The sequence below is a fragment of the Salvelinus alpinus genome, chromosome 2 (assembly GCF_045679555.1).
Source record: "Salvelinus alpinus chromosome 2, SLU_Salpinus.1, whole genome shotgun sequence".
Taxonomy (NCBI): domain Eukaryota; kingdom Metazoa; phylum Chordata; class Actinopteri; order Salmoniformes; family Salmonidae; genus Salvelinus; species Salvelinus alpinus.
The window spans coordinates 24,453,784-24,479,238 of record NC_092087.1 but is presented as its reverse complement, the minus strand read 5'-3'; the positions used below and the strand labels follow the sequence as shown (position 1 = coordinate 24,479,238).

Sequence of the window (25,455 nt, the reverse complement as noted above, 5' to 3'; positions counted from 1 at the left end):
ACATTGACAAAACAAATCTCCCTACGGCTTGTGACAATATTGCATATAACTCCTTCGCCGAGAAATCTTTCAGCCCAAGGAACCCCTGCCGCATCCACAATGATTTCTATCTTCCTGGACCTTCTCTCCACCTTGGCAGGGCAATTAATCACCATAGCTATAAAGGCCACCTTCTTAACCTTTACAATGTCAGGATCCTGCTCGTGAAATGTAACCCCTGCAGTGAAAGACTATCCACCACCATGGACTCTTCAGGTGAACCATTCAAACCCTCAACCCTTTAACAGCTGCTGCATATGAAATGCTCTGGACAGCCCTGACTTTGGCCACCTCATTCTCTTTCACCCTTGTGGGGCATTCGAAAGACGTGGCTTCATGGTTCCCATCACAATTGCAACATGTCACATTTTCATCACTTTTATAACACGATATGATATTTTCCACAACTTGGACATCTAGGGTTCTCCCGTATGCAAACACTTGATACATGACCAAAAGCTTTAGAATGATCACACTGCATTGGTCTTTGGATAAATAACCCGACTCTGTAGTTAATATACCCTAACTGCACTTGAATAGGGAGAGACTCCATATCAAAAAACAAAAGAACAGATAGACTCTTCTCTTTTTCTTAATTCCCCACATGATTCAGCCGACGTGCATCAATCACTCCAGGAATATTTTTCATCTCTTCAACATCCACTTCCCACGAGACACCAGCTATAACCCTTGAGGGGTGCCCTGTTCCTAAGAGACACACACACGACACTTCAAACGTATAAAATCGGGTGAGACGCAACACACGTTCTTCTGATCCGCAGAAGCACATACAATCTAAACAAGCCCGCCTCTCCTGATCCCCACAGCCTTCACTCTACCCTGCACTCTCTCCACCAGTTTGGATATCTCCAATGGATTCCTCAAGATTGGTCATTCGATCAGTTGCTCCTCATTAATAATCCGTAGTCCTACAAGATACAAAGTTAAATTATCATCATTGTACACTACTTTTCTCCGTTTTCCATTATTTTGGACAATATTCCAATTCTCCTTGATTCTACCGCCATTAGATTCAGAATCCACTTCATCATCTGCTTCCGCCATCTTTTTCTCTCAAAACACGCTGAAAACACGCTGATCTCGCTTCTTGCGATTCTTTCTATTCCACTTCAGCTAGCTATATCAAGTTCTCAAAAGCATTTCCTAGGAGGGGCCGTTTCGACAGAACACCGGAAATAAGTGTTTGTAATGGCGTAAACAGGTTGCTTCCCAGGCTAAATGGTTCTTCTTCTATGATATCATGGTGGTCCGCAAACAATCATTTGAGTGCATGCCGCCGCCACCTGCTGTGCTGGAATGTAGGATCAATCATGTTCTGCCCAATTCTGTACTACCATGAAAATAAAATAAAAAACAAATAAATCCCTACTAACATCTACCCCATTAAACTTGATCTATATCATGCTGAAAAACTCCACCCTTAGGATTGTTCAGTATGTCAACAACCATTTCAACAGTAACATCTGTTACCCCCAATATCTCTTTTGCTGTATCCACAATAACCTTCAACCTGGCATTTCTGCTTTCTACAACCTTGTTATTTATTTATTTCACCTTTATTTAACCAGGTAAGCTAGTTGAGAACAAGTTCTCATTTACAACTGCGACCTGGCCAAGATAAAGCAAAGCAGTGCGACACAAACAACAACACAGAGTTACACATGGAATAAACAAACATACAATCAATAACACAATAGAGAAAAAAAGTCTATATACAGAGTGTGCAAATGAGGAAAGATAAGGGAGGTAGGTAATAAATAGGCCATAGTGGCGAAATAATTACAATTTAGAAATTAAACACTAGAGTGATAGACCTGAGTCGTATTGATAACCTTACCAATAAAAGCTATGAAGTCAACTTTATTCATTATCAAAGTGTGCTTTGACACCACACATTCATGAGTACAAGATTTCTGAACAGGCCTCCAAACCATGCCAGGACCAGCAGAAACACAACATTAGGTGCACTTACTACAGGAACAGCCATGGAAGCGCCATCATTCCACACTGTAGTTCCAGCAATCTGTCTTACAGCCTCTGCATACGATACATCATGACTAATTCTATATCTATGAGTCTGTCTAGCCTCTCTCTGCACCTGGCATCCACCAAATGCTGTACTATGCCCCCCCACAATTACAACACTTAACCTTCACATTACTCCCACATTCACCGTAATCATGTTTCCCTCCACACTTGGCACATCTTTTCCTTCCTTTACATTGAGCAGCTACATGTCCAAATCTTTTGCATTTAAAACACTGCAATGGGGAAGGGACAAATGCTCTGACATTGAAACTAAGGAATCCTATCTGTACTTTTCCAGACATAACCTTCTCACACCTCAGCAGCACTGATAAGTCAAATAAATGAAAGCCTTCTTTCCTACTGATCAACCTGGCCTCAACCACTCTTTCTCCTTTCATATTTTCTTTAATGCCTCACGCTCCATACCATCAGAACTGACACCCATATTGTTTGCATTCCAGCACAGCTGTTGCTTCAACCAACTTTTTCCCAATTTCAGGCTAAATGATTGATGCTCAGTAATCGCTGAGAGTAGTGCGTTTGCAGAAGAGGAGAAGACTTGTAACGCTGAAAACAGTTTGTTAAATGTTCTTTGTCTCATCAAAAACATGACAAGGCTGGCCCGGGTTTGAGTGTGAGTGAGGGCTTGACAACGCGCTCGGGTTGGATATGGCAGCGAGTAGTGTGGACGAAATGGAGGAAATTGAGAACAAGTTGGTGAAGCAACAGCTGTGCTGGAATGCGAACAATATGGGTGTCTGTTCTGATGATATGGAGCGGGAGGATGAGGGTCAATGACCTGAATGGTCAATAGTGGAAAGACATAGGAAGAAAAGAGGTCATGAAACTGAAAGCAGTGAAGTGTCTACTAAAGAAAACATAAAGAGGGCCAAGGTAGGATGCAAGAGTAAAGATGTGTTGGTGTAGAAAGTGGTGAGTGTTTGATGAGACCACAGGGCCTCATTTAAAATCAAACTAGCCCGGTTCATTGGAAAAGGTAGATTGCTAATATTTTGTGGTAGTCAGGCTCAGCAAGGGAAGATTCTGCAAATGGAAAAGCTTCATGGGAAGAAGATTAAAAACCAACACCCTGGTGCTTATGCTAGGTTGATGGGAGTCATCACTGGGGGTCACAATATCTACAGTATGTCCATAGATGATGTTAAAGAAAATGTGAAGGGAGGAAGAGTGATTGAGGAAAAAAGGGTGATCAGTAGAGAAGAGGGTCAAAGAAGGGACATAGTGCAGCATTTGGTGGATGCCAGGTGCAGAGAGAGGCTAGAGGCTCAGAAATATAAAAGCAGTCATGATGTATCGTATGCAGAGGTTATAAGACAGATTTGTGGAACTACAGTGCGGTCTGATGGAGCTTCCATTGCTGCTCCTGTACTAAGTGAACCTACTGTCGGAGCTGGTGCTTCTGCTGGTCCTGCATGGTTTCGAGACCTGTTCATAAATCTTGCAATCATGAATGTGCTGTGTAAAAACAAACTTTGACAGTAACATCTGTTACCCCCAATAACTCTTTTGCCGTATCCACTATAACCTTCAACCTGGCATTTCTGCGTTCCATAACCTGAGTCGTGTTGTTAACCTTACCAATGAAAGCTAGGAAGTTAACTTTATTGACTATCAATGGTTGTTGACATGCTAAATAATTCTAAGGGTGGATTGTTTCAGCATGATTTAGATCAACTGTAATGGATTGGGGGGGTAGGGGGGTAGAAGTTAGTTGGGATTTATTTGGTTTTTAATTGTATTTTCGTAGTGGTACAGAATTTGGCAGACCATGATTGATCACACACTCCAGCACAGTAGGTGGCGACATGCACCTTACACGTTTGTTTGCGGACGCATGATATCATAGAAGAAGAAAAAGGGCATAAACTGGTCCAAAGATGCTGTTCCGAAGAAAAAACAGCAGAGGGAGCAATTGTCCTTTTCTTTTTTTTGCAAAACTTCTCTCTCCAGTAACACATAAATCTGTATGTAGCTTGTAGCTACAACCTAACCTTACTTGTGAATGACCAGAATAGAGACGGAATATGTTCGACCCCTCCCTGTCGTCATCACTTACTTCAAGATGGCTATCATGGATGGCATTGTTCCTGTACCCAATCATAGCCTAGGCAGCCGATAATGCAGATCTAGCATTCCCGTTCGTGGACCGGTTCTTACATAAAGCATTAAGGCTGCAAAGGCAGCATGGAGCATCGTCCAAAACATACATCTCTTTCTCATAAAACACGTTTGAATTTTCGAACTAGTTTTCATTGGGAAGGCAGAAGACAGAACACAGAATCCTACTAATTACTATACGTGCTTAATTACATCACTTTTGTTTTGAGCCGACGACGCCGTTGGCTTTGAACCTGGCTTATGCCCGGGTGGCAGCCCGGTTCCAAATCGAATACAATTCATTGTCCAAAAATCCAAAACCCTCCCACAAGGCCTGAAAACTAGCCCAATTTTTTTCTCTCACATTTATCCAACAGGTGTCTCTATAATGACAATCTAAATACAACTGGTAAAATTGCTTTACCTTGCTCTCTGCATTTCTCCCTTTGTTATGGTTCATCACACCAATTGATTTATTCTGAACTATGGGGATTGATAGTAAATGGTTAAGACATAGGCCTATGTTTTCTTTAGAAAACATTATTGTGAAATTGTGTTAACACTATGTTAAAATTGTGAAATAGTGTTAATACAAGTCACATTGTTCTAAAATAATCATATTATAAACTGGAGTATAAAAATCGAAAAGTCCCAACAGTTTGCTTTTTGGCTTCTTTTATATATGTCCGAGGGTTTATAGCATGGCTTTTGATGATCCTTGGTTGGGGTCTGAGCAGATTATTTGTTGCAATTGCAAATGTAAAAAAAATGGTGGTCCGATAGTCCAGGATTATGTGGAAAAACATTTAGATCCAAAATATTTATTCCACGGGACAAAGCTAGATCCAGGGTATGACTGTGGCAATGAGTAGGTCTCGAGAAATGTTGGACAAAATCCACTGAGTCGATGATGGCCCCGAAAGCCTTTTGGAGTGAGTCTGTGGACTTTTCCATGTGAATATTAAAGTCACAAAAAATAGAATATTATCTGCCATAACTACATGTACTCCCTGTTCACCCATGACTGCGTGCCACCCACGACTCCAACTCAATCATCAAATTTGCTGACGACACGTCAGAGGTAGGCCTGATTACCAACAACGACAAGTAAGCCTACAGGGAGTTTAGAGCACTGGCAGAGTGGTGCTAGGAAAATAATCTCTCCCTAAATGTCAACAAAACAAAGGAGTTGATCGTGGATGAGAGGAGACAGAAGAGGGAGCACAACCCCATCTTCATCGACGGGGCTGCAGTGGATAGTGTCAAAAGAGTCAAGTTCCTCGGCGTGCACATCACTGAGGTCCTAAAATGGTCTCACCACACTGACCCCATGGTGAAGAAACTGCAACAGCGCCTCTACAACCTCAGGCGGCTGAAGAAATTTGGCATTGCCCCCTGAGCCACTGAATGTTCAATTGGCTACTGTCTGACAGACAGAGACAGTACGGGTACATCAGAGCCAATGACCGAGAGACTAAAAAACTGCTTCCATACCCAGACCATCAGACTGTTGAACAGCCATCACTAGCCATCTACCAAGTGATGCACACTCACTCACACAGAACACAAACACAAGCCAGGCACACACCTGCATAACCTCGGGAAGTAGGGGGTGCTGAGTGTGTAGATGAAGGGGTTAAATAAGTATTTTTAAGCGATGAAACAATTGAGACATGGATTGTGTGTGTGACATTCAGAGGGTGAATGGGTAAGACAAAATATTTAAGTGCCTTTGAACAGGTTATGGTTGTCGATGCCAGGCACACTGGTTTGTGCAAGAACTGCAACACTGCTGGGTTTTTCACACTCAACAGTTTGGACATCCAGCCAACTTGACACAAATGTGGGATTCAACATGGGCCACCATCCCTGTGGAACGCTTTCAACACCTTGTAGTCCATGCCCGACGAATTGAGGCTGTTATGAGGGCAGCTCTACATACAGCTTTTGCCATTGCTGTTCTGAACCCACTGCCCCCAAGTCGTTGTGACGTCGCCAAGTTTGCCTCCCCCCACCCCTTCCCCATCCACTGCCCTGTATGGAGGTCACATGTGTCCTTTTCCAGTCTGCCCTGTACTGAGATTGGTATCCAAACATGCATGGCTTGAAATGCGGTCACCGGTCAAATGTGTGTAGCAAGCTACCTAGTTTAATTATCAACAGCACTGCCACAGCAGCATAACATTTGATTAACACTGGAAAACACTTGATTTACATCATCATCAATATTTGGTCTGGTTGGCTGATAGCCTACGAGCAGCAGCACTTCATAATGTCTTTCCTTATAGAATCATAGCCGTAGAAAGGGTGCTGGAGGTGCTGCAGCACCCCTGATAAATTTAAATAACTTTTACCCCTGATCAATTGAAATACATTTGCCAAAGGTAAAGAATTAGTGATTTGTGTTCAGAAATAAAATGCAGATTATGTGTAGCCTACAGTCGGCTATGCGCGGCAAATCTGTCAGTGAACAGCATGCAGACAAAACAGGTATTTCGCAATATTTCAAATACAATTGCAGGAAAACACAGGTTGGAAAGCAAGCAAGTGAGCTGCGCATCATTGGGTGAGTCAGTGAAACTGGAAAGCTTTTTTAGGACTATAATGTCCTCATATTGTACAATGTGTCTCTACATACCTTTTCCCCCGATGTTAGTCATGTCAGGAAGCACTGTAACTAGCTTCCTTGCAATTTATGATGAGTGAGTGTGTTGTTGCAGAAATAAATAGGCCATTGCTAAAGAGGCAGTTAGTACCCACCGGTCACACACTGGTTGAATCAACATTGTTTCCACGTCATCTCAATGAAATTAAGTTGAACCAACATTGAATTGACGTCTGTGCACAGTGGGGTTATGAATTGAGATATTAATGATGAAACTCCATTTAATTTTTCAAGGGTGGGATGGGGTTATTTAATTTTGAGCACCTGCTTCCTGAAAGATCTGTGCATGGCCCTGACACAAGCTATCACACACACACGCCTCATACTCACAAATGCACTCGCATATACACTCACACAGCAAAAGCTCAGTATTGAGGAGTAGTGAACTACATTCAACTATACTGAACAAAAATATAAATGCAACATGCAACAATTTCAAAGATTTTACTGAGTTACAATTAATATAGGGAAATCAGTCAATTTAAATAAATAAATTAGGCCCTAATCTATGGATTTCACATAACTGGGCAGGGGTGCAGCCATGGGTGAGGCAGGCCCAGCCAATCAGAATTAGTTTTCCCCCACAAAAGGGCTTTATTACAGACAGAAATACTCCTCAGCTCATGAAACATAGGACCACTTTAAATGTTGTTTATATTTTGTTCAGTGTACATTTACTTTTGATACTTAAGTATATTTCAAACCAAATACATTTAGACTTTTACTCAAGTAGTATTTCACTGGGTGACTCAGTATCTTTACTTTTACTCAAGTATGACAATTTGACACTTTTTCCATCACTGGTTAAAAGGGCAGTGCCAGAGGACCTGAGGGACCTACTGGGTGCATAACTTACAAGCATGTCTGACATGTATTGGGGTGCACAATTGTGGATTGATTTTAAAAAAACAATAGAAAAATCTTAAAATTCATTCTAAAACTTTCAGGCACCAGTGCAGAGTTCTTAAAACCGGTGTAATGTGTGCTCTCCGTTTGGTCTTGGTCAGTACCCGTGCTGTTGTATTCTGTGTGTTTTACAGTTGACCAATGGCTTTCTTGCGTAGACCAGACAGGGTAGCATTACAGTAGTCAAGCCTGCTTGTCATAAAAGCATGGATGAGTCTCTTTGTATCAGCCTGAGAGAGAAATGGCAGCACCTTGGCAATGTTCCTCAGGTGGTAAAAAGCTATTTTGGTCACATTCCTAATGTGTGATTCAAAATAGAGTTCAGAATCTAAAATAACACTTAGGTTTTTTACCTGGTGTTTTATCTTTATTGCCTGTGTATTAAAATGTGCGGCCAGATTCTCTTTCTGTGATTTCGCTCCAACAATAAGTACCTAGGTCTTGTCTTGATTTAGCTGGAGGAAGTTGTGAGCCATCCAAGTATTTAAACCACTAATACAGTCTAATAATTTATCTGTGGAGCAAAAATCCTCTGGTGACACAGAAATTGTTGTGTATCATCAGTTGTGTATCATCAGCGTAGCAGTGAAAATCAATTTCCGATAACGCTTCCAAGAGGTAACATATAGAAACTGAACAGTACCGGACCCAAAATTGAATGTCACATGTGATATGCATTTTCTCTAAGTTATGTTGACCAAGGGTGACAAAAAAAAACTCTTGACCGGTTAATGAGGTCCTAAACCAATTTAGAATTGAGCCGGAGAGGCCAACCCACCTCTACAGTCTGTCCAGAAGGACATCATGGTCAACAGTGTCGAATGCAGGACTTAAATCCAAGAGAACAGAGAGATGTTTGGCATCTGTGTTGGCTCTAAGATCATTTACCACTTTAACTAAGGCTGTCTCTGCACTGTGGTGGGCACAAAAAACAGATTGGAATTTTTCAAAAATACAGTTGGCATTGAATTTTTTTATTTTTGAAAACCATATTCTCCAGAATTTTGCTTAAGAATGGAAGGCTGGAGATTGGCCGAAAATTGCTAAAAGCTCAACAATCTAGATTACTTTTCTTCAGAAGGGGTTTCAGCATAGCAATTTTTAGTGCAGTGGGGAAAGTTAAAAAAAAATAAATAATAATATTTCACCTTTATTTAACCAGGTAGGCTAGTTGAGAACAAGTTCTCATTTGCAACTGCGACCTGGCCAAGATAAAGCAAAGCAGTTCGACACATACAACAACACAGAGTTACACATGGAATAAACAAACATACAGTCAATAATACAGTAGAAAAAGTCTATATACTGTATGTGCAAATGAGGAAGGATAAGGGAGGAAAGGCAATAAATAGGCCATGGTGGCGCAAAGTAATTACAATATAGCAGTTAAACACTGGAATGGTAGATGTGCAGAAGATGAATGTGCAAGTAGAAATACTGGGGTGCAAAGGAGCAAGATAAATAAATAAATACAGTATAGGGATTAGGTAGTTGGATGGGCTATTTACAGATGGGCTATGTACAGGTGCAGTGATCTGTGAGCTGCTCTGACAGCTGGTGCTTAAAGCTAGTGAGGGAGATATGAGTCTCCAGCTTTAGTGATTGTTGCAGTTCGTTCCAGTCATTGGCAGCAGAGAACTGGAAGGAAAGGCGGCCAAAGGAAGAATCGGCTTTGGGGGTGACCAGTGAGATATACCTGCTGGAGCGTGTGCTACGGGTGGGTGCTGCTATGGTGACCAGTGAGCTGAGATAAGACGGGGCTTTACCTAGCAGAGACTTGTAGATGACCTGGAGCCAGTGGGTTTGGCGATGAGTATGAAGTGAGGGCCAGCCAATGAGAGCATACAGGTTGCAGTGGTGGGTAGTATATGGGGCTTTGGTGACAAAACGGATGGCACTGTGAAAGACTGCATTCAATTTGTTGAGTAGAGTGTTGGAGGCAATTTTGTAAATGACGTCGCCGAAGTTGAGGATCGGTAGGATGGTCAGTTTTACGAGGTATGTTTGGCAGCATGAGTGAAGGATGCTTTGTTGAGAAATAGGAAGCCGATTCTAGATTTAATTTTGGATTGGAGATGCTTAATTTGAGTCTGGAAGGAGAGTTTACAGTCTAACCAGACGCCTAGGTATTTGTAGATGTCCACATATTCTAAGTCAGAACCGTCCAGAGTAGTGATGCTGGACGGGCGGGCAGGTGCGGGCAGCGATCGGTTGAAGAGCATGCATTTAGTTTTACTTGTATTTAAGAGCAGTTGGAGGCCACGGAAGGAGAGTTGTATGGCATTGAAGCTCGTCTGGAGGTTAGTTAACACAGTGTCCAAAGAAGGGCCAGAGGTATACAGAATGGTGTCATCTGCGTAAAGTGCCTGTGAACAGGGAGTGATTAACAATAGCTTGCACTTCTTGAGATATGCAAATAAAGACAATTTTGAAGAAGATGGTGGGGATAGGATTGTGAAGGCAGGTAGAAGGCTTAAATTATGATATCACTTTCCTAAGCATGTCTGTGTCAACCAGGGAAAAATAAATCCATAGTGCCTTTGCGTGGTAGGCTAGGGCACATATCATCAAACTTCTCATCAGGTCTTCATTGACTGATAACCATGTTTTTTAAATGTTTTCTGTGATGAGATTCAAACATGTAACCTTTGGGTTTCTAGACATAGGTGTTATACGCCCACACATCCACCACTACCAACCACCCTCCTTTCATTGTTCTGTTAATAAGTAACCTTTTTCTTATGTAACCATACATAAGGGTGGCAGGTAGGCTAGTGGTTACAGTGTTGGACTAGTAAATGGAAGGTTGCAAGATCAAATCCCTGAGGTAAAAATTGGTCATTCTGCCCCTGAACAAGGCAGTTACCCACTTTTCCTAGGCCATCATTGAAAATAAGAATTTGTTCTTAACTGACTTGCCTAGTTAAATAAAGGTAAAATAAAAATACCTAACATATTATACTCATTTGAGTTTCCCGGATTTACGTTTACTATGTTAGGTCGAGTGTATGAGACCAGGCTGACCAAGCGCGACTTTGGTCTAGCTACCCTGTTTTTCAAAGCTATCACATTTTCAAATGAGGTGACCCCTAATTTGGGAAACCCTGCCATATACAGTGAAAAGAGGGCAGGGTTTAGGGCGTGTCTTAGTCAACATATGTGATGACGTCAAAGATTGCTGACTCAGAGGTTGTTTTGGAGGAAGTGACAAGAGACTGAAAAGAAAAAGAAATAGGCCCTCTTCAAGTAAACCTACAGGGATTCCTCTTGCTTAATAATTTATCTTACTTTGGAAACACAGGTGGCTTACCTACTAGTATTGAAAGTATATATTGCATATAATTAAACAGACGTGCGTTCTGACAGCAACGTTACCACACCACTAGCTAGCTAACGAACGTTAGGTTGTTTGTTGGGTGGGGGGGGGTTGAAGTTGTCTGTTTTTCATCTACTAAAACGAAAGGCCCATTTGAACATTCTTTAATATTCCTTCCCTGTGTTTGGGTTGATCAAGGTAAGATTTGTATCTGGTATTATTTTTCTGCACAAATTTTGATAAATGGTTATTTTATGTTTACCAATTTACTTACCTAGCTAACGGGTCGTTTTGTCCCCGCAGTGGGCGTTGAGCACTAGACACTGAAGTCAGATACCTAGCTTCTTGACTATAATATGAGTGTCACTCATCAGTCATACGAGAACATCTTTGTCAAAATCAGTCCTGTCCAATTACAGTTAGTTGTCTAAACAGCCAGTAAACATCCAAAATCATGTACTTAGCTAACTATCCAAAACCATGTACTTAGCTATTTTTCTAAATGTATGGCTCTGTAGTATCTAATTAGCTAGGTGCTAGTTAGTAATGCACCAACTAACGTCACGTTAACGGGCTAGCTAACCTACTAGGCCCATCAGGGGTAACGCCAGCTACTAGTTAGCTAAAGTAACGTTGTTAGAAAACAAACAGACCGTTTAGCTAGAGTTTAGCTAACTGTCATGTTAGCTAACGTTACTCAATTTAGCTAGCCTTGTTGATAAAATAACTAACGTTAGTGTTGAATGACGTGCTCATCTGTAATCATTAGCTAACTAGCTAGTATGTTAGCAACTGGTAAACATTTGTTTACGAGCTAACCTTACTAGCCAGCAAGGGGTGTATTCATTAATCGGAATCAGTTGCAAAAATGTTTCGTCTGTTTCAAAACTCTAGGAAGCAAATGGATGGAAACAAACGAGGGACCTACCTGGGGTGTATTCATTACGGAAACGTTTAGCCGTTTAAGAACCAAACAGAGTAAAACTAGTTTCTAAAGTTTCAAGTTTTTATTGTCACGTGCACAAGTACAGGGAAACGCCATTCTTGCTTGCTTTTTCCCAACCATGCAGTAATCAATATCAGTAGTACTACAAAAAAAGTAAAGTAGAACAAAAACACATGAGAAATAGAGATGAGAACACAAGAAAGTATACTGAACAAACATATAAATGCAACAATTTCAACGATTTTACTGAGTTTAAGTTCATAGAAGGAAATCAGTCAATGGAAATAAATTCATTAGGCCCTTATCTATGGATTTCACATGACTGGGCAGGGGCGCAGTTGTGGGTGGGCCTGGGAGCCAGGCCCAGCCAATCAGAATGAGTTTTTCCCCACAAAATGGCCCTAATTACAGACAGAAATACTCCTCGATTTCATCAGCTGTCCTGGTGGCTGGTCTCAGATATTGCAGGTGAAGAAGCCAGATGTGGAGGCCCTGGGCTGGCGTGGTTACACGTGGACTGAGTTTGAGACCGGTTGGACGTACTGCCAAATTCTCTAAAACAACGTTGGAGGTGGCTTATGGTAGAGAAATTAACATTAAATTAGCTGATAACAGCTCTGGTGGCATGCCAATTGCACACTCCCTCAAAACTTGAGACATCTGTGGCACTGTGTTGTGACAAAATGGCACATTTTAGAGGGGCCTTTTGTCCACAGCACAAGGTGCACCTGTGGAATGACCATGCTGTTTAATCAGCTTCTTGATATGCCACACCTGTCAGGTGGATGGATTATATTGGCAAATGAGAAATGCTCACTAACAGGGATGTAAACAGATGTGTGCACAAAATTGGAGAGAAATTGACAATTTCTGGGATCTTTTATTTCAGCTTATGAAACATGGGACCAACACTTTACATGTTGTGTTTATATTTTTGTTCAGTATCAGTCAGGGTCGGTTCCAATATCATATTTACAATGTGCAGGGATACTGGAGTAGTAGAGTTAGGTATGTTTAGGGGTAAGGTAGGCATCAGGATATATGATGAACATTGTAGCAGCAGAGTCTATGATGATTGTATGTGAGTGTGTCTATTTGACAAATTCAAATAGGTCCCCCCTTTTTCGTTTGCTTCAGAATCGAGGTAATGAGTACATTCCTGAATTTGTCCAATAGAAACTATTGTTTTCATTGCAAAATCCATCCGTTTGGGGTAAACGATTTCCGTTGCTAAATGTTTTGTTACAAGTGTACTGATATAGGAAGGACACGTGACATCCCGGCAATTTTGAGAGAAAAAAAGTTATAGCGGAGTTGTGCCTGGTCGTCAATAGTTACCACAAAGTCATAAACCCCGCCTATTTCTACAATTTATCTTCTTAAAATGTGATTTTCCACCTAACCACACTGCTAACTATATGCCTAACCCTTACCTTAACTAAAAATGTGCTTTTTGGTTATAATTTTTTTGGTTATAATTTTTTTTTAAAAGTTTTTATGATAGATCATTTTGACTTTGGCTTTGGTAATTAGTGGAAACCGTTATGCATGTTGTTCACACGCGTGTCTGCCCTCTCATTTGCTGGAATGGTCTCACCTGATCTGGCCTCCTCCCGACTGTCTTCAATTTTTAAAGACAATTATCTTCGTTGTTACTGGCCAATAGTGTAGCTGGTCAATATAATGGATAATCTGTGGTGTTGCTTTCTACATGCGAAACCCATGTGACCCACCCGACTCTCATGAATGTCATGGGTTAGAGATTAAATATGGAGTCAGCAAGGCCACAGTCAGAATTGCCATATTGTTAGAAATTTAAAAAGTATATAGTGCTTCATTTAATTGTTCAGACTGAGGTTAGGCCTATTTTGGCACCATGCATGTATCTTCCACCCTCTAGAGTGGTCCAATTGATCACTTATGTTGGTCTACATCCCAGGTCAGGGTTCCTGAATGCACGGTCCTGTGATCAAATTTAATTTGTCACATGCGCCAAAAACAACAGGTGTAGACCTTACTGTGAAATGCTTACCTACAAGCCCTTATCCAACAGTGCAGTTCAAGAAATATAGTTAAGAAAATATTTACTAAATAAACTAAAGTGGGAAAAAAAGAAAATAAATCCTAAAATTATATAACAATAACAAGGCTATATACAGGGGGTACCGGTACCGAGTCAATGTGCTGGGGTACAGGATAGTTGAGGTAACTTGTAAAGTGACTATGCATAGGTAATAAACACAGAGTAGCAGCAGTGTAAAAACAAAGGGGGGGGGGGGGTCAATGTTAATAGGGTGGCCATTTGATTAATCGTTCAGTAGTCTTATGTCTTGGGGGTAGAAGCTGTTAAGGAGCCTTTTGGTCCTAGACTTGGTGCTCCAGTACCGCTTGCCGTGTGGTAGCAGAGAGAACAGTCTATGACTTGGGTGACTGGAGTCTTTGACAATTTTTTGGGCCTTTTCTCTGACACTGCCTATTATATAGGTCCTGGATGTCAGGAAGCTTGGCCCCAGTGATGTACTGGGCCATACGCACTACCCTCTGTAGCGCCTTATGGTCAGATGCCGAGCAGTTGCCATACCAGGTGGTGATGTAACCGGTCAGGATGCACTCAATGGTGCAGCTGTAGAACTTTTTGAGGATCTGGGGACCAATGCCACATCTTTTCAGTGTCCTGAGGGGGAAAAGGTGTTGTTGTACCCTCTTCACAACTGTCTTGGTGTGTTTGGACTAGGGCTGGGTGATATGGCCAAAATCTCATATCCTGATATAGGTCATTTCATAAAGCGATACATATCACAATATAGCAAATTTTCTGTAAATTCAATGAATAAATAGTTTCTATAAAATTACCACATGTAAAGGCCTATTTCTTATTACATTTTGAATTATACTCAACAAATATACAATCACATTTCTCGACCATGTACATTTGGGCCATGTCTTTGCAAATGTAAGTCGTAATGGCAGGTTATCTTCCCTCTTCGTGATACTTTGCCATATGGTGTGCTGTGGGCAAAAGCCTCTTGCAATGTCTGAGTTGGGGGTTTGTTTTGAGCACTCGACTGTACTTTTTGGGTCTCATCCGTAGACTCTCTCCGTACTGTTTCACATGATTCTTGCATAGGTGGTAAAAGAGGTTAGTGGTGTTTGAGCCTGTTGTCAGGACTGCCCTGCGGCATATTTGCAGAGGACGTTTTTTTTTGTCGTGACAGACTTTTCATACCCAAAGCACATCCATGCGACCGACGTGGCCCCTCTTTTAGGTACAAGCTCTGTGTCTCCGTGCTCTGTGTCATGTTCACTCTCCTCCATGTTTGTTTGTGTTGCAAATTTCCTTCCACACAGCACGTTCACTTGCTCCACTTCAGCCCCGTCAATGTTAATGGGGGCCTGTTCGGTCCTCCTTTTCCTATAGTCCACGATCAGCTCTTTGTCTTGCTGACATTGAGGGAGAGGTTGTTGTCCTGGCACCACACTGCCAGGACTCTGACCTCCCTAGGCTGTCTCATCATTGTCGGTGATCTGGCCAACCACTGCTGTGTCGTCAGCAAACTTAATGATGGTGTTGGAGTCGTGCTTGGCCACGCAGTCGTGGGTGAACGGGAAGTACAGGAGGGGACTACTCCACTTCAGCCCCGTCAATGTTAATGGGGGCCTGTTCGGTCCTCCTTTTCCTATAGTCCACGATCAGCTCTTTGTCTTGCTGACATTGAGGGAGAGGTTGTTGTCCTGGCACCACACTGCCAGGACTCTGACCTCCTCCCTATAGGCTGTCTCATCATTGTCGGTGATCTGGCCAACCACTGCTGTGTCGTCAGCAAACTTAATGATGGTGTTGGAGTCGTGCTTGGCCACGCAGTCGTGGGTGAACGGGAAGTACAGGAGGGGACTAAGCACGCACCCCTCAGGGGCCCCAGTGTTGAGGATCAGCATGGCAGATGTGTTGTTGCCTACCCTTACCACCTGGGGGTGGTCTGTCCGGAAGGTCAATCATGGTCCAATATTGACGTTTTGCCTGTTTGATTGTTTGTCTGAGGGCATAGGGGGATTTCTTATAAGCGTCTGGATTAGTGTCCCTCTCCTTGAAAGCGGCAGCTCTAGCCTTTAGCTCGGTGCGGATGTTGCCTCTAATCCATGGCATCTGGTTGGCAAATGTACATGCGGGAACGACATTGTTGATGCACTTATTGATGAAAGTGAAAGGGGGATACCTAGTCAGTTGTCCATCTGAATGTATTCAACTGAAATGTGTCTACTGCATTTAACCCAACCCCTCTGAATCAGAGAGGTGCAGGGGGCTGCCTTAATTGACATCCACGGCGCCCTGGGAACAGTGGGTCCAACTGCCTTGCTCAGGGGCAGAACGACAGATTTTTACCTTTACAGTTCGGGGATTCAATCCAGCAACCTTCCGGTTACTGGCCCAACGCTCTAACCAATAGGCAGCCGGTGAATGAGGTGGTATACTCCTCAATGCCATTGGATGAATCCCGAAACATATTCCAGACTGTGCTAGCAAAACAGTCCTGTAGCGTAGCATCCGCGTCATCTGACCACTTCCGTATTGAGCGAGTCAATGGTACTTCCTGCTTTAATTGTTGCTTGTAAGCAGGAATCAGGAGGATATAATTATGGTCAGGTTTTATTTGGGGGAGATATGGTTATGCTGTTTTGTTAAGAAAATGTAGGTCAGTGAGAGCAGTGGGTCTTTATTCAATGTGTCTTTATGGAAGGACTCTGCACAAAGATGGCCTGCACAACAGGAATATTGTATTCCACTCTCTCTGTCTGTGGATCAAGTCTCATAGCTTCCTTCACATGTTGAAACGTTTCTGGGTTACATTAAGTACATTCCTCTCCAAAACCTGTATCTTGTGAAATTAGAGGAACATGTTGTTGGAGGGGCAGGCAGAGTTAAAAAAACAAAAACAACTAGTCTTGTTGTTTATGTAGTTAAACAGTGTCCAGTGAGGCACACTGTACTTGGTTACATTCCCAGAACTATTCCTGCTCCGAGCATTTCATTGTCTGTAATCCCAATGACTGGACCACTAGCTGTGGACCAAATGTCTAGAGTGAGGTTGAGCTAGCAGCTGGTCAATATAGTCAATTGCACAAAGGAAGTGTTATAATATTTACACTGCAGTAGTAGTGGTTGTAAGTAGTAGCCTGTGATAATATTGCCTGAGCCATGCTGTCATAAACTGCATCGCTTTTTAACCCGGGGGGGGGGGGGGGTTCACAGCAGACACACAGGCAGCATGCTTATAGACTATGTGCCTGTGTTATAGGTTGCTGTTTACCATAATAACAATGTACATGGTTAGTCCACCATTCTAATTTAGTGCCCCTTCTCTTTCCTCAGCTGTGGCACAATGACGTCTAGGAAGAAAGTACTACTCAAAGTCATCATCCTGGGAGACTCTGGGTGAGTGTCCTGTCTACCTTGCACAGCTAGGCTAATTTCACTTCTCAACTTAAAAGTTTACCAAAATATGTTTGTTTACCAATCACTCTGTCATAACTGTTGCTGAATCTCTCTTGTCAGAGTTGGGAAGACGTCGCTGATGAACCAGTATGTGAATAAGAAGTTCAGTAACCAGTACAAAGCCACAATAGGAGCTGATTTCCTAACGAAAGAAGTGATGGTGGATGACAGACTTGTCACCATGCAGGTACTGGGGAAGGGATACTATCAATTTACTCATCACTTCACAAGTGCTGAAGTAGAGGCCAGTGGGTAGGCCTATAATCTATTGTTGTTCATGAACATGTATCGCCTCCCTGTGCTCTGTCACAGATCTGGGACACTGCAGGGCAGGAGAGGTTCCAGTCTCTGGGTGTAGCGTTCTACCGCGGGGCAGACTGCTGTGTGCTGGTGTTTGACGTGACCGCCCCCAACACCTTTAAGACGCTAGACAGCTGGAGGGACGAGTTCCTTATACAGGCCAGCCCCCGAGATCCCGAGAACTTCCCCTTTGTGGTGCTAGGCAACAAGATTGACTTGGAGAACAGACAGGTGGGTCCAGATGTAGCATTTGAGACCAGAGCATCTCAGGTAGTAGCTTGTGTTCCCTTCAGAGAATGACAGCTGCCCTTTGCATCTGTCAGGTGACGACCAAACGAGCACAGGCGTGGTGTCAGAGCAAGAACAACATCCCCTACTTCGAGACCAGCGCTAAGGAGGCCATCAACGTTGAACAGGCTTTCCAGACTATCGCACGCAATGCTCTTAAACAGGTAGGGGTCAGAGGGGAGCTTATGAGCGCTTTGCTGAATGCCATGTGTGTTTTGTGTATTTACAGTAGTGCTGTCTTGATTTCATTGTACAGTGCCTTTCACACCCCTTGACTTTTTCCACGTTTTGTTGTTACAGCCAGAATTTAAAATGGATTAATTTGAGATTGTGCCACTGATCTAGACACAATACCCATCAATGTCCAAGTGAAATTTTGTTTGCAGAAATGTTAAAGCTGAAATATCTTGAATCAGTAAGTATTCAGCCCCTTTGTTATGGCACGCCTAAATACTTTCAGAAGGAAGTCATAAGTTGCATGGACTCACTCTGTGTGCAATAATAGTGGTTAACATGATTTTTGAATGATTACCCCATCTCTATACCCCACACATACAATTATCTGTAAGGTCCCCCAGTCGAGTAGTGATTTTTCAAGTGCAGATTCAACCACAAAGACCAGGGAGGTTTTCCAAAGCCTCACAAAGGGCACCTATTGGTAGATGGGTAAAAAAAAAAAAGCAGACACTGAATATTCCTTTGAGCATAGTGAAGTTATTAATAATGCTTTGGATGGTGTATCAATACACCCAGTCATTACAAAGATACAGGCGTCCTTCCTAACTCAATTGGCGGAGAGGAAGGAAACCGCTCAGGGATTTCACCATGAGGCCAATGGTGCCTTAAAACAGTTACATAGTTTAATAGCTGTGATGGGAGAACTGAGAATGGATCAACGACATTGTAGTTACTCCACAATACTGACCTAAATGACAGAGTGAAAAGGAAGTCTGTACAGAATAAAAATATTCCAGAACATGCATTGTGTTTGGGGCAAATCAAACACAACACATCGCTGAGTAAGTACTGTACTACTCTTCATATTTTCAAGCATGGTGGTGGCTGCGTCATGTTATGGATCAGGTAGTCATCGGCAAGGTCTAGTGAGTTTTTAGAGCTAAGCACAGGCAAAATCCTAGAGGGAAACCTGGTTTCTAACAGACACTGGGAGACATTCACCTTTCAGCAGGACAATAACCTAAAACTCTAGGCCAAATTTACACAAGTTGCTTACCAAGACGACATTGAATGTTCCAGAGTGGCCTAGTTACAGTTTTGGCTTAAATCTATGGCAAGACTTAAATGTCTGTCTAGAAATGATCACAACCAACTTGACAGAGCTTTAAGAGTTAAAAAAAAAAAGAATAATGGGCAAATATCCAGGTTTATAAAGCTCTTATTAAGATACTTATGCTGTAATCACTGCCAAAGGTGATTCTAACATGTATTGACTAAGGGGTTGAATACTTATCTAATGAAGATATATTATTGATTTATTTTTTATTATTGCCAAGAGTGTGCAAAGCTGTCATCCAGGCAAAGGGTGGCAACTTTGAAGAATCTAAAATAGATTGATTTGTTTAACACTTTTGGTTACTACATAGTTTGTCTTCACTATTATTCTACAATGTAGAAAATAATAAAAAATAAAGAAAAACCCTTTAATGAGTAGGTGTCCAAACTTTTGACTGGTACTGTATATATTCCACTTTGACATTAGAGTATTTTGTGTTGATCGTTGAAGAAAAAAAAGAACTCCATTTTAATCCCAATTTGTAACACATCAAAATGTGAAAGTCAAGGGGTTAGAATACTTCGAAGGCACTGTATGTTGAAGTCACACAAAAAAGCTCAGTGGTGGTGGAAAAAGTACCCAATTGTCATACTTGAGTAAAAGTAAAGATATCTCAATAGAAAATGACTCAAGTAAAAGTAGTCACCCAGTAAAATACTACTTGAGTCTAAAAGTATTTGGTTTTAAATATACAAAAGTAAATGTAATTGGAAAAAAATACTTAAGTATCAAAGGAAAAAGTATAAATAATTTCAAATTGCTTATATTAAGCAAACCAGATGGCAAAATTGTCTGTTTTTTAAATTTACAGATACCCATGGGCACACTCCAACACTGACATAATTGACAAAGAAAGCATTTGTGTTTAGTGAGTCCGCCAGATCAGAGGCAATAGGGATGACCAGGGATGTTCTCTTGATAAGTGCATGAATTTGGACCAGTTTCCTATCAGAATGTAACGAACTTTTGGGTGTCAGGGAAAATGTATGGAGTAAAAAGTACATTATTGTCTTTAAGAATGTATTAAAGTAAAACTTGTAAAATATAAATAGTTATGTATAGATACCCCACAAAACTACTTCAGTAAAAATACTTTAAAGTACTTAACACCATCTCGTCTTTTAGGAGACAGAGGTGGAGTTGTACAATGAGTTTCCTGAACCAATAAAGCTGGACAGGAACGAACGGGCCAAGCCATCAGCGGAGGCCTGCAGCTGCTGAGGACCTAAGAGACCTACAGGGGACAACTGTTGGCCGTGCTACTCTGTCTTGCCTTGTCTACCCTTTATCCCCCATGCCCCTGTGTGCTCTCCTCTGCCCAATATCATCACTGGCCTTCGTAGATGCAAGCAGAGTTCCGCTCGTAAAGTATACTTTACACACACACACACTGTACTCATCCCTGTGTACACATCACACATTTATTCTCAAGATGAGTCTCCAAGCCCAAAGAACACCCAGATGGATATTAGAGCATTTAACAGCATATCTGCTTATTATTTCCCCTTAACCTTTTTAGATGCCATTGTTTCCATGGCACCAGCCTCATAACATTTTACAAGGGGAGTTAGATATAGTTCACTCCCAAAGTTCCAGTGGTGAAGGATCAGATTGAGTAATTTATATCAATGGTGTGTGGGGGTTATACCAATGTACTGCCTGAAGATACATGTGTTAATTGGATTGGATGTGAACTAGCAAATCCAACATACAAGTGTGTTGTAAGGCATTTTTTGCACTTTGTTGTCATGTAGGCTTATTCAAACCCTATTTGACACCTTATTTTGGAGCCACAATAAACACTTTATTTAATTTTTTTTAGCTCAAGGCAGAAGAGGCCATATGGATTTTAACTCTGCTCCCCAACTTCCATGATGTCCTCAACTGCCCTACACATTGTTTCTCAATGGGGGAAAAGTCAAGCGGCAAATTATTTTGTCAACATTGAGACCTGACACGGGGTAGAGAATCAAACCAAGGGAGATATATTTTCAGAGTAGAAATATCTCTTTACTATTATTAGCTAGTACCCGTCTTCTTTTTACACTGTCAACTATTACAAACCTTTGTCAATCGTTTAAGGCAAAAAGACATGTCTTGTCAGTTACTCGCTCTGCCTATAGCTCAGGTTGGCAAATTATTTAAGTGCCTGATTTTTTTTTTACCGATCAGATCTTTTGTCTGTTCGCATATTATGTTTAGAATTTGAATTGCATCAGAGGACATATGGGGGAAATGTGTTAGCATTAATCAAGTTAATGAAATGATAAATGCACTTAATCTACATTGTTTAAAAATGTCTTTGGGTTTCAGGTAATAATAATGGTTATTGAATAAAGAATCTGTGTGTGTTAGTGCAAGTAGAACAGGTAGTTAAAGCACAGTAGGTTACTATCATGGCTCTCATACACACAGCTGTTGAAAGAAAGAGTTCACTAAAATCTATAGTATACATTGAAATGTGTCATTTTGCATGGGGGCACTCACTTGGTATTTGTATTCAGTCCACTACTTGTACCGAAATATAAAAATTGGTCACTTGTGAAAGTTGACAGAACACGGGACCATCGAAATCTGTCAAACGTTTAATTACATTATCTTCAACCAACACCAGACATAAAAATAATCAAACCATTTGTGCTCTTCCACCTCAAGACAATAAGACATACATTCTTCAGTCTGTTCCCATCTCTTTTCAAAGTCAGTCAATGTTTGTCCCAACCACTCAGTTGGTCCTGGGTTTCTTACTGGTTACCTGCAGCCACTTGGAGAGGTCCTGCAGTCTTCGGCTGCTTCTCAGGCCTGGTCTTTCCTGTGTGGCCCTCCTGTTTGACTTTCCCAGTATCTGGCTCTTTCCTCTTGGAGGGTGTGCTGCTCTTGAGCCAGCCCATCATCATCTTACTGCCAGCTGAGGGCTTGGGCTCCTGGGGAAAGAAGTGTATATGACGAGGGGAAGCAGGGAGGAGAGTGTAGTACGGTATGGAGCCCATTATGTATTTTTACTCTTCAAGGTTTTAAATCTAGATGTTTTTAGAAAGGTTGTCCCAGACCAATGATCAGTAGCTATTCAATGATTGGAACACATCAGACATCTCAAATATGGGTATGTAGCTCAGTGAAGTCATGCAGTTGTACTTTCTTAGCCTGAGGATCCACTGGCAGCAGGCACTCGGGAATTGTTTTGAGAGTTGTTGACCAGTGAAGAGACAGGGTGAAAGGTCAGTTTGTTTTTGGACTGAAGCAGTTTTAGGGCATCTAATGACCTCACCTGACCAAAATTCAGCCATCTTCTGACCTCTGTCGAGAATCACTGGCATCCTGCAACACAAGCAAAATCATTGGTGATTCTACCTCGTACACAAACTTTCATATATAAAGAACATACTTTACTCAAGACGAGAGTAATGTTTTAAACAGACCCATACTGGTCATCGATGCCTTGAAGATGGGGGATGTACCCAGAGTGATCACAGTGTAGGTCTAGAGGGGATCTCCACTATGGGGAGTCCATCAGTCAAACAGTCCTGCAATGGTCAGCAACAGCCAGCCATCCTCTCCACTCACAGACTCCTTTGTCCTCCTACATAAGAAAGAAATACATCAAAAGGCAAAGTTTACATTATTTCATTACTGCAGACAAACAGAAGGATCACAAAATGGGTCAGGATGGAGTCAGTGGGAGAGTGCTAAAGTATTTTTGAGAAGAAAAGGGAAGATGGGAGATCTCATCAGTGTAATCAGACTCAATCATCTTATTCTGAATGTTACGTTTTCTTAGTGATGAAAGGTGCATGTGTGGGTAGGCTCACCTCTTCCAGGTCTACAGAGCCTTCTTCAGACATGCATGTCTGTATCCTCCTTATAGGGTGTCCCCTCATCCTGGTCCTCTGTTTTCACGTGAGCGGGTCCTTGAGTCTGGGGGAAATAGATGAAGGGCTGCTTATCTTTCTCCTGCCTCCTCCATTCATAAAAGCCGTCAGCCAAGATGAAACAGTGCTGTCCTTTCAGCAGCGGATCCTGAATGAAATGGTACACAAACATTCACTAATACACGGGGAACCAAGTTTGAGGATGCATGCTGTCCCAGTTGATGAGTTATGTGTATTTCATGTGAAGATGAATCCAACTCACTCTGCACCTTTTAGGACTTCTCTAGCAGGCTCCCGCTGCGACAGTTGTTGGTGCTGTACTGCATCTTGCTTGGGTCATTGCTGCCAGCACACACATCCACTGGGGCATTCTGAGGGAAAAGGGGTGGATGCAGACCGTCTGGTTAATACACAAATCTCTCTCCAGGCAGGGTGCAAATGAAGCCCCCCCCACAGAAACATCCAGCCCCCTAGCCAGGATCAGTTGAACACCTATACTTTGCTTACCTTATCAAAATGTCTTTGGGACAAGGCTGGGCTCAAGGACTGTGGACTCTTGTTGTAGGAAGGTCGGTACGTATCCGAATCCCATTCTTTCCACCTCGGTCTCTGTACTGAGAGGCGCCCTCCGCCTTCAGGATGAATGCAGTCAAAGATTAAGATTAATCTAACCCATGTATTTGTGATGCAGTCCTCCCACACGTCCTCAGCCCAGTGTCTGATGAAACAACATGCAGTAATGAAATGCATGCATTGTGTATATTACTGACAAATGTAACATTTTCCACGATGACTCAAGGGCAGCATTCCAAACACTTAAAAGACACCCTATCCCCTCAGCCCTCAAATTAAGTGGACACTTCTGATGACGTTTCATGACGTCTGACGAGTATACACTTGCAGGGCAAGGGCGGAAGGAATGATTTTTAAATGGATCGCCCTTGCCCGGAAATTCGTCACTGTTCATCCCGCGATGATTGTGTTTTCAGCCACGGGTAGCTTGTGGGGGCTTTATGTGCGCTACAGTCAATTATGACTGCATGTCTATATTAACTATATAATTATTAATATATGCCTACTGTATGATAGCTAGCAAATGAATTAGCTAAATAACGTTAGCCTGCCTAGCTGGAACTTCTGAGGAATGAAAATGTTTAATAAATAAAAAATCCAAAAGCAAACCAAACAAAAATATTACTACTTTTATGAGATGTGTTTGTGCCGTCATGTCCATTAGTAGCACAACTTCTAACCTTTTTACATTAGTTTACTTGTATGTTTACTTATCCATATTGACGTTGAGGTCTTAAGTTTCGGCTGACTTTTCTTAGCGGATGTACAATCATCGCGAATTTAATTGTGGGGCGTTTCAGCCCTGAAGTGAAAATAATTGTACACTCGCAAACTCGATCAAAAAGAAGGGCTTACGTTGCGAATTTCCCTTGTTTGGCTAATCGTTTGGACCGACGTCCAAGATTGTGACGAGGATTCCCCAAGGATATAAGGCGAGGGTAAGTGGGCGAGGGTGTGTCTTTTTTTTCTTCAACCAGTCAGAATTTGGGTTTAATACATTTTATGAAAAATGTTGATCTTACTGATACATGGACACAGATCGTTCACTTTGAGTAACAAAACAGGTTCCAGAAAGTCCAGAATAGATTTTTGGCTTATATCCAAATGTATATTTGTACTAGTCCCCTCACAGATCATAGTGCCATTTACATTGATATCAAAATATTTACCCCTGATACTAACGTTGGTAGAGCATCCTACTGGAAGCTAAATAGCTCGTTATTAAATAATGATATAGTTAAGTTTGAGGTTAAAGATCTGCTCTCACACTTTTGGAAAAGGGCTTGTGAAGAACATCTTATTGCAAGAACTGGGAGCTCTTTAAATTTGAGGTGTTCAAATACCTCAGAAAATATGGTAGTAATCTTGCTAAAACCAGAAAAGCTGAATCTTGCTAAAACCAGAAAAGCTGAGGAGGAAAAGGTGATCATTAAGATAACTTCCCTTTCTCAGAGGTCCCCTGCCGGCCTCTCGGGGGAGGAGAAGATGGAACTGATTGAGTTACTAAATAAACTGGATGATATATATAGATTAAATAAACTGGATGATATATATAGATTAAATAAACTGGATGATATATATAGATTAAATAAACTGGATGA

General features: G+C 41.8%; 1 protein-coding gene and 1 pseudogene across 2 annotated transcripts; one reads left to right on the top strand and one right to left on the bottom strand.

Moving 5' to 3' along the window:
* Nucleotides 1–10,950: 10,950 nt before the first annotated feature.
* Nucleotides 10,951–21,976, top strand: LOC139557358 (ras-related protein rab7). 2 transcript variants are annotated; one of them, XM_071372060.1, is made up of 6 exons: nt 10,951–11,291; nt 17,408–17,470; nt 17,591–17,717; nt 17,843–18,061; nt 18,154–18,282; nt 20,538–21,976. In XM_071372060.1, the coding sequence occupies exons 2-6, from the start codon at nt 17,418–17,420 to the stop codon at nt 20,631–20,633; spliced, it is 624 nt and encodes a 207-aa protein (XP_071228161.1). In that variant the 5' UTR covers nt 10,951–11,291; nt 17,408–17,417; the 3' UTR covers nt 20,634–21,976. The 2 variants fall into 2 exon arrangements, with proteins under 2 accessions (XP_071228161.1, XP_071228172.1); XM_071372071.1 differs by having other exon boundaries at nt 10,954–11,023.
* Nucleotides 21,977–22,363: 387 nt separating this feature from the next.
* LOC139557351 (abasic site processing protein HMCES-like) lies at nt 22,364–24,467 on the bottom strand (annotated as a pseudogene).
* Nucleotides 24,468–25,455: the final 988 nt, after the last annotated feature.

Excerpts from the sequence above, each read along its gene's own strand:
- LOC139557358 (XM_071372060.1), top strand. The coding sequence starts at position 17,418 with ATGACGTCTAGGAAGAAAGTACTACTCAAAGTCATCATCCTGGGAGAC. Across the intron at positions 17,718-17,842 it reads ACAGACTTGTCACCATGCAG|ATCTGGGACACTGCAGGGCA; the intron begins GTACTGGGGAAG and ends GCTCTGTCACAG. Across the intron at positions 18,062-18,153 it reads TTGACTTGGAGAACAGACAG|GTGACGACCAAACGAGCACA; the intron begins GTGGGTCCAGAT and ends TGCATCTGTCAG.